Source organism: Culex pipiens, chromosome 3, assembly GCF_016801865.2.
Source record: "Culex pipiens pallens isolate TS chromosome 3, TS_CPP_V2, whole genome shotgun sequence".
NCBI lineage: Eukaryota > Metazoa > Arthropoda > Insecta > Diptera > Culicidae > Culex > Culex pipiens.
Genome location: NC_068939.1, coordinates 93,963,103 through 93,975,430, shown reverse-complemented (window position 1 = coordinate 93,975,430; position 12,328 = coordinate 93,963,103). Strand labels below are relative to the sequence as shown.

At 34.5% G+C, this 12,328-nt stretch overlaps 1 protein-coding gene across 7 annotated transcripts in view; it reads right to left on the bottom strand.

Moving 5' to 3' along the window:
* Positions 1–278: 278 nt before the first annotated feature.
* Positions 279–12,328, bottom strand: part of LOC120413404 (lachesin) — a 221,814-nt gene continuing 209,764 nt past the window's right edge. For all 7 annotated transcript variants that reach the window (XM_052709741.1, XM_052709743.1, XM_039574209.2 and 4 more), the window contains 4 exons: positions 9,195–9,304; positions 8,924–8,983; positions 8,452–8,643; positions 279–1,130 (listed from right to left, as the gene is read on the bottom strand). In XM_052709741.1, coding sequence (XP_052565701.1) covers positions 1,021–1,130; positions 8,452–8,643; positions 8,924–8,983; positions 9,195–9,304 — 472 coding nt within the window. In that variant the 3' untranslated portion in view covers positions 279–1,020. The remainder of the gene's footprint in view (positions 1,131–8,451; positions 8,644–8,923; positions 8,984–9,194; positions 9,305–12,328) is intronic.

Below are 12,328 nucleotides of genomic sequence, written 5' to 3'. Positions count from 1 at the left end.
AGTATTCAAAGTGAGCTCTCAAAGTTATTTTTAACTCTCAATATACAGGCTAAATAACAAAAAAAAAACAAACAAAAAATAAAGAATAGTAAATTTGTGAATATTGTAGAGAATTGCCTAGCAGAAAAAAATCCTTTTCAATGCCAAACCATAGCGTACACACTACTTTGGCTAATAATTGTATATTTTTACAAATTTGCACCTGTCACACGATTTTACCTTGCTCTCAGCCAGCCAGGGGATGAATTGTGTAAATTTTATGTACAGACTGCGGTTGGCAATTTCTCTGTTGTTGACGAAATAGTGTTGGCCACACTGTTGAAGCGCGTTTAAATACCTATGAATTACATCTAATTAACAACTGATTTGATTCGTTTGTTTTCCTTATATGATACATTGTGAAATCAGCCTATTGTGTTTATGCCTTTACGCTATGATATAAATAGTGTTTTTTTTTTGTTTGGTTGGTTTTCAATAAGTTTTATTGATCATGTCGATTTTCTCGCAACAAAAAGCGCATCTTTCTTTAATTATTCATCCTCATCTTTTGCTAGATTTGCTTAGTTAATAGTTTCGTTAAAGAATCATTATTGTGTCAACATCTCCTAAATTAGTAGTTTCGTTACTTGTTTCTAATATAATTGAAAGTGTGTGTTTGTGTCTTTTCTAGAGTTTTAGGAATCTGTTGGTTGATTTGGTTCTGGTGTGGGATATGGGTACGGTTAGGTTGGCAAACTGGATTTCTGAGTTTGGTTGCTTCAACATTGACTATAGTATCACTTGCTTAGCCTCTTTTGCATGCTATTCTGCAGTTTACAATGTACAAACTTACGATATGTTGGGATTTTTGTTTTCTTTTTAATTTTGGAACTCAGGGAACGTGATGTGTTCTACTGTGATATGGGACTCTCTGTCGTTTATTCTTTCTTGAAACGGAACGCTTTGATATATGTGTCATCTTTTTACAATTTTGGTACCTTCTAGCGTGTGGTATCATCTCCTGGAGGTGTCTAGTCTAGTTTACAGAAACAGTTGGTTCGCGATACAGTAGGAGTAGGTGAGCGTCGAAGATATGCTTAAAATTTTGACCAACGTGTAAAACACCTTGCAGTTCCACCGGAGCGAAGTTGCTGAAAATAGAAAAATTAAACCAATTCTAAAAACCACTCTCAAACAAATCTTAATCAGCAAAGAACTTTCCTCACGCCCCCCAAAACCCACATGACGGATGACTCACAGGAAACTATCATCGTCCCACTATCACCACCCGGTTAACCACAACCCCCCAGGCAGGAAATCCGTCCGGAAGCTGAGCTTGCTCGCTCTGGTTTTAGCGATTTTGGCTGAGCTGCTGCTGCAGTCGTCAGCAGCTTTTTAGCGAACACAGACACAGTAGTGAAGCTTCTTAATGGGTCCCAACCCACGCCGCCATCCTTCTCACACTGACGATGAAGCTATAGTGCCAGCGCTTTACTAAACTGATCTCTACTGAGGTAGCGTTTGAAGTGGCACCACCCAAAAAAAAAAGTGCTTGGTGAATTAATTTTCTCCACTCAGCTCACATGCGAACGGAAGGGGAGCTCACAATTTAACAGAAAATTTGTGTCAACATGACTTTTTGTAATTAAAAGCTGGGTTTGAAAGTTTTTCAAAAACAAAACTACTGAGAGTCTCCCGAAACAAGCTGAAAAAGTACTGGATTTAGTTTAACCAATTATTTGATAAATATTTGTTTTTCCTACTTCATAACAATATTTATTTTTCCTGAAATGTTTTTAATCTGTGGCCCCAAAATTTTAAATTTGTTAAAAGCCTTAATTTTTTTCAAATAGAAAAAAATATAAACGTGACAAAGTCTAGAATAAATTATCCAAAGTTTCAATTTTCCGAAGTTCGATTATGTGAAAGCTTATTACTGGACTTCGACGACCCTTTTGTTCGCCAAATATGTGACGTTGTTTTGTTTTATTAAAAATGCATTTTCTATCGCTGCCATTTTTGCCACTTTACTGCGCCTGTTTGCATAAATGACCCGTTTAACGACCCAAAATAAGCCAACGATGATTTGGATATTTCAAATAATTTATAGTTTTTTCCGCCCCTTCAAGTAAAAAAAAAACGGATATTTAGAAAAAAACGAATTTTCATCAAAACATCTCGCAAATTCCACTGTTAACTATGTTCAATACATACTGCTCATGTTCGCATAAATGTCCCATATGCTGAAACAGCAAGCTGAGAAAAACGCATTTGAAGTTTGTCCCACACATAAGGCTACGTGTTAAGTTTTCGCGAAAAAAATGGATTTCCTCCTGATTTCTAGAACACTGGATGTTATAGGATCTTTTGAAAGAGAACACGATTTCGAACCAAACTGCATCAATAACTCAAAAATGATGAAAATGCATATGGGACATTTATGCGATTAGGGGCAGCATAGTACAACATTTATTTGAGAATTTTCGATCATTTGTTTTTGTTAAATTATACTGAAATATTCACAGAATACTCAAACTTTGATAATTTGGAACATGGGTATCAAACGATGCGAAATTTTTTATTTCGCTTTCACATAATCAGAGTTTTTTTTATGAATATATTATAATTTTCAGTTTTGGTCCCGCCCGTGTGGATCAATCGGACGCACTGGACTCACAATTCAGAGGTCGCCGGTTCGAATCCCGCGGCGGGCGCTCTAAAATTCTTTGTGTAAATATGGGTATTCGGCGCCGTCGCTCCGTGCCATACTTTCATACACTTAGGAGCCCAGGGCGGCGAAGTCCTTGTAGATAAAAAGGAAGACACTAGTGGTTGGTACTAGCAATGGTGGCCGACAGCTATAAAATCAACTTCGTTTTTTTTTATAATTTTCACAAAATACTGTATTTATTCGAAAATACTAAAATTTTCATAGTATGCAATTTAAGTATCAAACGAAACGAGATTTTGTATGAATTTTCACTTTATTAGAGTTTTGTCACTAAAATACAGCTATTTCCCGGTTTTGATTCGTACAGCTGCCTCGGTTTAGCACGGCCCAGTGCTTGAATGATGCACATAGCTTTTTTTCGAATAACATGAAAAATCCCAATAATTTGTTATCCATGCTGTCAAAAACTGATGAAAATTTAGTTTTTTTTATTTGTGTTATTATTTTTGAAATTTTGAGTATTTTTCGAAAATATGTTGTTTTGTGGAAATTTAAAGAATTGTATGAGAAAAAACCCGATTTTAAATAAAATTTTAACTACTTTTCTGAAGATACGTAGTTTTGTGAAAATTTTTAGCATTAAAAAATTATTTTATTATTTTCGAAAGGTATGAAAAAATCTCGATCATTTGATAGCTATATTGCATTAACAACAATTTTGAGTATTTTTTCAGGATTCATTGCTTTTTAAAATACAGGAAAAAACGTATTTTCTTAAAATTTTCATGTATTTATAACTGCAATGTATAGCTGATATCATCCCGACTACAAACACTATATTTTTTTAAGTTTGGATGATTTTTCAGAGGATTCTTGCCAGTGTCTCCCATATTAAAGCCTAAATCCCACAAGCTCTGTGCTTCAGCTATGCATGCCCCGGTGTTTCATCCCCCATATGCGGTGCCAAAGCGAGGCATGACTGTACTCAAATATTCACAAAATATCGTATTTTTTTAAATACTCAAAATTTAATGAAAAAAAGGTATTTAACAAAAAAAACTGTAATAAGGAACCTGCAAAATTTTAGTTCATTTGATATCCATATTGCAAATCATAACAATTTGAGTGTTTTATGAATAAATACGGTATTTTGTTTAAAAAAATGTATTTTACAAACAAAACTTTAATGAATTGAAAATTCATTTCATACTGCGCTTCGTTTGCTACCTATATTGCAAATAGTGGAAATTTTAGTATTTTAATATATTTTTTGCAATTCCGTCGTGAAACTACTTACTTTTCCTGTCATTCTTGAACGACGAAATAGCCTACTTTTCTGTACCAAAAATAACAGAATCGAATAGCAACACTTTTCAAAATCAATGCTGAAAAGTTCTACTTTTCAGCACTCAAATGGGTGCTGAAAAGTTGAACTTTTCAGCACTTGTTTTGAAAAGTAACACTTTTCAACATTTTTTTTATTTAAACCATTTATTGACAAAATACATGAAAATTTGACATAAAATTTCACTCAGTGTGTGTTTTTTGGAATTGCAAAAATGTTGTATGGAACTCGTTGCAAAACTTGATTTTTTCAGCACTCTTCGTAAATGTACGACTCGTGCTGAAAAAATCCTCTTTTTGCAACTTGTTGCATAAACTACTATTGAACTTCTTAAAATATAATTTTAACAAGAAAAACTATGACTTTCAAGGTCACCCCAGAATTTGAACTAGAGTTTTTAAGGTAACTATTTTTATAAACACTATTGAAAAAACTTTTTTTTCCGAAATAGTGCATGGACTTTGTGTGGCCCACCCCAGTACATGTTTTTAAAATAATAATCTTGAGAAAAACCTTACCTGTTGGAAAATATTCCAAAAACAAATTGAAATCGGTTTACGGTATTTTCAAAATATACGGTGTTTTGTGATTTTTTTAGAACTATCATTTTGAAACTTACTTTATTGACATAAATTATGCTCTTAGAGAAATAAAAATTTAATATAATAAGCAAATTGCAGAACAATTTTAAAAATGTTCCTTTAACAACTTTGCTTTGCTACATTCATATATAGTTACAACGCTCACGCGTTTGGTAACATTATTAAATGTTGGTTGTCAATATTTTTCAATGAGGTTTGTTGTTTCAAACTTGTTTCAAACAATTCAAATGATTGAACACTTTTGAGGGTGGATTGATGTATTAGGAATGGGTTGAAAAATAATATATCAAAAAGATGTTTATCACGAGACTAAATTTCAACAAGTCTTGTTGGTAATGAAAGAGAGCGCAAAATCTTCAAAACTCATAGCTCATTTGAAAAATCTTCCAAAAACTTTTATTATAATTTTAATATTATTAATAAAACGTTGTTTGGCGCTGTTTTTGCAAACCAAACCTCCAAAGTTAAAGGTGGCAATGATGACCTGATACCATATGTTATTTTGTTAGTGATTAATTTTTTTCTTCTACACAGTAAAAAATGTGTAAATTTTGAATGTGTAGTTTTGGAAGGTTGATTATTATCTCTTTTATGATGTTATTTTACTTAAGTTTAGACTGTTAAAGTGACATTACACCAGAAAAGTGGTAAAATTACACATTTTTACATGCAATTTTTTTTCTGACTTAAAAGGTGTACTCACTTCCAGATATAATATAACCATGATTTGTTTTAACTGTGTAGAAAGAATATAAAAACTTTAAATTTAATAAAAATTTCTATATCATTTCCTATCCTGCCCATCCCTACTCTTTCAAACGAGTGCCAGCTTTCGGTGACAGCACCGTCATCATCCGGTTCCAAATGCATGGCGAGTCAAAAGTGCGAACGACGAGTTGGTTGCATCCTCCGTTGAAAAAATAGAACGAAAAAAATATATAAAAATCCACGTGACAGCAGCGTGGGAGCAAAAAAGCGTTCATCCCGGCTCAGCCCAGTCGACTCCGCGTCGCCATCAGCATTAATATTCAAATCCAGTTAATTTAAATTTCCACATTTCGGAATGCGATTTCACCTCCGGCTAAGCGTGGGAACGGATTTGCCGTGGTGGCGCGGAGCGGGAAATTTTGGGAGGCTGAGTTTTGGCATTTCAAAAAAAAAAAACTCATCTTTCCGTCCCTGGGTCCTGGTTTGGGGATTGTGTCCTGCGGGCACACAGAGGGAAAGTGGTGCTTGAAATGTCCTTCCGAAAATTGCGTCCCACGGAAAACAATGTTTTGCAGCGTTTTTCCACCTCGAACGTTTTTCTAGTGGGTGGGTCTCGAGCTGGAGATTTTCGTTTTTTTCCAGAGACGATCCAACGTCCGTTTTGTGTCCTTTCGGGAAGCTAAAGCCAGGGAAGATGGAATAATCCCTAAACGTTTGGCATGTTCAGCACAAATTTTGACAGGTGGGCTAAAGCAGAAAGGAGACGTTCTTTTTTGAGGGAATGGAAAATGTCGTTGTGCAGCATTTCAGATGAAGACAGTTTTAAACGTTTCAGGTTGAAGATGCTGTTCTTTAAAGAAACAATGTAAAATAGATTCGGAAATGCATTGCAGAGTGCCATTTTTATAAGTATAACCCAAACCAAAATGTTAAAAAATTTCAACTTTCTCTTATTTCCAAAGTAAACAAATCACCATCTGGGGGTGAACATCTTTCATGTAAATAAAAATTTAATTTTACCACTGAAAATGTTTACATTTACTTCTTTTTCGGGATAATATCCCTTTTTATCAGAAAACACTTATATTTTGGTCGCTGAGTCCCAGTTTTGGGATTGTAATAAATAAAATCGTGGTGGAACTTTCCGATGTGGCGAATACATTAAAAATAATCAAATCGTTCTCAACATTTAAATAAGCCATTTCAACAATGTCAAGTGATAGGGTTTACAGCAAAATAATTATGGTAATATTACAACTGGGAATGGGTACATTTACTATTTCAGATGCTGTAGTGCGAATAATTCAAAAAGTACAGATAAAGAGCCTTATTTTCAAGATATAGCCACCGAAAATTTGATTTCAGTTTTCGATTTTTAAAAATAGTGACCTTCAACAAACAACCCTCCATTTGCTAAGATCATTTCCCAAAACGAAATTTAATCGCTGACACACAGCGCCTATCATGATTGTTATTGCTTGGCGACGGTCGGTGAACGTAAACACAAAGACGAAACGAACGAAAAATGAGCACCACTCAAGCAGCTGCCCGAACGAGAGAACGTCCTCTTTCTCTTTCTCTCGTTGTCGTCTCTCTCTCTTCCTTGTGTTTGCTGCGTGGTGACAGAAGTCATTTGAATGCGTTCATGAAAGAGATGATCGGAATCTCGATTAAATGTCAAACGACCGTTCTCTGAGCGAATGTATTTCTAGAGAGAGGTAACTGTGTGAGTGACTTTTTCGAAAGATTTCGTTTGTATGTAAAACGAACGTAAGCAGAATGACAAAATCAAAAGGTTGTCGTGGTGAAGCAGGGATCTGACACGCATGCAGTTTCCTGAAGTCCCCGCGCTGTCAATATTGTTTACGCATGGTATTCCAAAAGGTCGTATGAAATAAAAACATAAATTTAGTTCCCAAATTATTTTGTTGTTGGTTTTCACTTTTTTATGCGTAAATATGCGAGATAATTAGAAGTATTACATTTATTTTTATTTATTTATTTATTTTTAACTTAAAACAAAGTTCTATTTGACCACTCAAGCATTACAACACAACACAATGAACTAAACTCGATAAATAAAATTAGCCTGATCCATCCTGTCCGTTGGATTAACATGAATTATTACATGAATGGAATTACGCTTTCAGAATACTTACTAAATTTCAGTCAAAAATGCTTTAATTTACGTTCTTGATGGAATTGAATGCTTTTCCCCTTTGAACTGAACCCCTATTAGATTAAACGTAAATCATTTTAGCCGTTGCAAATATTTTTTGAAGTTTATGTCCCTCGGCTCTGACGAAAGTCAAGGGGGGAGGGGCTAGGTTTCAACATTTGAATGAAAAAAGTGTTTTAAAATTCATTTTACAGGCGTACAGTTGCTTTCCAATCATTAGTTTTCAAAATATCGAGGTATTGACGGAATCTTTTTTCAAAAAAAAAACTTTTCGTGGGACTGTACGTTGGTATTTCATGAAAATTTAAAAGGTTTTCAAAGGAGTTCAAACATGCTGAATATGATTATAAACGCGGGAAATGCATTTTAACTGGTTTTCAGTTGATTAAACTTTAATTTTCATAAAAATTTAGAAGTTTTTCGAATTTTTTTTTGCACACTATCATAACAAACATTTGGTAGTGTGTGTGAGCTCCGTGTAAAAAGACTGTCAAACTAAAAAGTGACCCCGTTCGTTTGACAACAGTTGGTGTCAAACCATCGAGGTTTGAGTGTAATATCAAAACTTGCACAAAGATCTGGCGTATACGCCAGAGGTGTTGAAAATGATCGCATTAGTGGCCAATGTGTTTAAAAAAAATTAGGGTGGGGCGCCAGCTTCAATTACGTCCAATTGAGCTGAAATTTGGGATTTGAACTCAATTCACTTACTCAAATGAGTCCCTCAATACCCGTTTGTGTGTCAAACGCGTTCTGACTTGAAGTCCCTTAGGCCAGTTGTCGCATTTGCAGCAATTTTCAGGGGGTGTCAAGATAGCACGACAAGATTAAAACTGAAATTTTGGGGATCTGTCCAAAGGTGACAGGCATTGTGAGCTGCACAAAGTGGCGTTCTTAACTCAATTTGGTCCAAAATATACGTGCGACAAGAAAGCACGACAGCGACGATTTGACCAAAAAACCTTACCGTGCGACACCCCAAAGTCCTTCGGCGGCGAGTCCGTGTAGAAGCCCTGGCTGCCAATCGGCAGTCCCTTGCGCTCGAACGGAATCCCGTTGGGCGAGCGTTGCGCGTAACTTTCGTCGTTCTTCAGCGGGAACAGCACCTCTGGCTGCTGCAGCTGGACGTTTTTCAAGCTTTCGTTCCGCGCTGGCAGCACTGCCAAAACAAATGAGAGGGAAATTTGTGGGCGGGTGGAAGGAGATTTGATTAAACGGAGAATCGAGAAAGAAAGAGAAGAAAAAAGAAATCGTCGGAATTAATATTAATTAGAAGAAATTGAGACACCAAACGGTAGACGACCAACAATCGACGGTTCAGGGACCAGGGTTAAGGGGAGAAAAAAAAAGGACGCGATAAGGTTCAGGACACCAAACCGTGGTCGTCGCAGGACAAAGAAACAGAAGGCAAAACGATGTCATTTAAATAATCCACTTACCTTCTTTCGGTTCCACTACGTGTGTTATTTGCTTCGACGGTGTCGACGGCATCGGAATTTCTGGGTGCCAAGATGAAGAGCAAAAAAAAGGGGAAAAAATTGCAGCCAAGTTGATTAAGGAATTTTTTATCTTAATTATTTTCTTGATTGTCAGTATTTTCACCTGAACCAAGAAAGCGTCTCGAGCATATAAATTCCACCCGAAATTCCACGTGCTAAGCAGGCGCAGCACGTGCACGTGCACGTGAACTGGCTGGCAACACTGACTTACCGTAGACGCGAATCGAGCCCTCGGTTTCGCCGAGCGAGTTTTTCGATATGCAGCGATAATTCCCAAAATCGCCGAGCGATAAATTCTTGATGGTAAGCTTCATGTGGGCCCTAAAATGGGGTTTGAGGCAAAGGTGAAAAAAAATACCGGAAAAGGGCGTTAGTACAAAGTGGATTAGCACATTATCAGGATTAGTGTGTTCGCGTAGAGTGCATATTTGAAAGAAAATTTGAGTTTTATGCTACAGATGCTGTTGCTGCTACCGATAAAAAAATCTCTACCCAGCGGATTGATGTCTTAATTACAGACATCATTTAATCAAAAGGATTTGTAACTTTCCCGTGAAAAAAAGATGAAATTTCCTGCTACAGAAAATTTATTAAGTTCACTACAAAGGTGACTTTCAATTGTCAAACTTACGGAGAGCAAGAGAGCAATTCTCTACCAAAACCGGAAATGGATTTTATTTGTATTTTTTTATTTGGCTCAAACTTTGTGGGGGCCTTCCCTATGACCAATTATGCTATTTTGTGTCATTGGTTCACCCATACAAGTCTCCATACAATTTTAGCAGCTGTCCATACAAAAATGGTATGTAAATATTCAAACAGCTGTAACTTTTGAGTGAATTTTCTGATCAATTTGGTGTCTTCGGCAAAGTTGTAGGTATTGTTGAGGACAGTTGAGAAAAAATAGGTACACGGAAAAAAATTGCATATTTTTTTATCAATTTTTTTTTACTAAAACTCAATTTCCCAAAATACGTATTTTTTGATTTTCGAGATTTTTTGATATGTTTTAGGGGCAAAAATCCGCAACTTTTGAGCCATAGAGAAACATGGTCAAAAAATCTGACGCCAAGTTATGATTTTTTGAAAAAATAGTGATTTTTGGAAAAAATCGAAGTTTCATGCAAAAACAAGTTTGAAATTACTTTTTAATGCAAAATTGAATTTGCAATCGAAAAGTACTCTACAGATTTTTTGATAAAGGGCTCCGTTTTCAAGATATAGCCACCGAAAGTTTGATTTTAGCGAAATATTTGCAGTTTTTCAATTTTTAAAAATAGTGACCATGAGTGACCATTACTAAAAATATTTTTTTTGAAAAGTTCAGAAAATTTGCTATAAAATTGTCTAAGAGACATTGAAGATTGGACCTCTGGTTGCTGAAATACAGCGGCTTAAAGAAAAAGATACACGAAAATTGAAGTTTTCTAAGTATCACCCAATCAGCCCACCATTTTCCAATGACGATATCTCAGCAATTAATGGTCCGATTTTCAATGTTAATACATGAAAAATTCGTGAAATTTTCCGATCTTTTCGAAAAAAATATTTTGAAATTTTTTAAATCAAGACTAGCATTTTAAATGGGCGTAATATTCAATATTTGGCCCTTTTAAAATGTTAGTCTTGATTTAAAAATTTTCAAAATATTTTTTTCGAAAAGATCGGAAAATTACACGATTGTTTCCAAAAATAAATATTTTTTCAAAAATTCATAACTCGGCGGCAGATTTTTTGACCATGTTTCTCTATGGCTCAAAAGTTGCGGATTTTTGTCCCCTAAAACATATAAAAAATTCTCGAAAATCAAAAAATACGTATTTTGGGAAATTGAGTTTTAGTAAAAAAAAATTGATAAAAAAATATGCAATTTTTTCCGTGTACCTATTTTTTCTCAACTGTCCTCAACAATACCTACAACTTTGCCGAAGACACCAAATTGATCAGAAAATTCACTCAAAAGTTACAGCTGTTTGAATATTTACATACCATTTTTGTATGGACAGCAGCCAAAATTGTATGGAGACTTGTATGGGTGAACCAATGACGCAAAATAGCTTATTTGGTCATAGGAAAGGCCCCCACAAAGTTTGAGTCAAATAAAAAAATACAAAAAATAAAAATGGTCGAAATCGGCCGATTTCGTAGAGAGTTGCTCAAGAATGTGATTGTAAAAATGTAAAAATGCTCAAACTTTGTTATCAATTATTCTGAAAACAGTTCTTGAGGGTATTAATGAAAAAATATATCGATAGTTCCCTTAGTCATGAACATGCTAGAATGTGTGTTATAAAAATCATAGTGCAAAATGCTCTGAATCTAGTTTCCAAATAATTATTTATTCGAAAATCCTCACATCTTGAAAAAAGTTTCGACAAAAATCTGGGCAGTAACCTATTACAACATAGACATAAAACCAATCCGCAGATATTTTCTCATGATAAATATTTTAAGAGCACATTTTTTAAGGAAATCTAACAAATTTGAAAAATAAGACCAAAAAAATAAAATGAAAATAAAATAAAAATAGATGAGCCAAGAGACACAATGCCTACTCTGGTCATGAATAATTAATCATCAACGTAATATTGAAACAAGTAAATGGCATTTTTATCAAAAAATAGGTTTCAAAAGATTGATTGATTTTTCGGAAAATGCCTTAAAAATACATAAAATGATTCTGTGAATCTAAATATAATGTCAACTGAAAAGACTAACTTATTTGGAAAATTATTTGGATCACCAAAATTTCAATTCCTAAGGTAAGTAAATTTGAAAACATTAAAAAAGATAAACTGTACCTAATTCATTCTACATTTATTGATAAGTTTTAGTGGACCAAAAAGGAAATTCTTTGAGCCGCAGAAATGTATGGGTTAAAACCACCGCAATAAAATTCTTTTTAAATAAATAGAAATTTTCGAAAAAAATTGAATCGTGTCGAAAATGTGCTTACGAAAATGTGTGTCGTTTTACCGAATGGACATTTCAGCGAATAGACAAAATCGGTAGCAAACGTTTTTTGAACAATTGTTCAGAAGTTTAAAAATAAAAAAAAACAAATTTTGGAAGTGTTTTTTTTTATTTTAACAGTTTTTTTGATTATTTAAATAAAAAAACAAAATCAATAAATTTAATGATTTTATTTTTTTATATTTATTTTTGAAATTCCGCTGTGAAACTGCCATCTTTCCCTGTCCTTCTGGAGAAACGAAACGGTCTACTTGGAAAATTAATTCCTTTCAATACCAGTGCTGAAAAGTTTTACTTTCCAGCACTGAAATGGGTGCTGATAAGTTGAACTTTTCAACACTAGTATCGAAAAGTTAAATTTTTCATTATGCT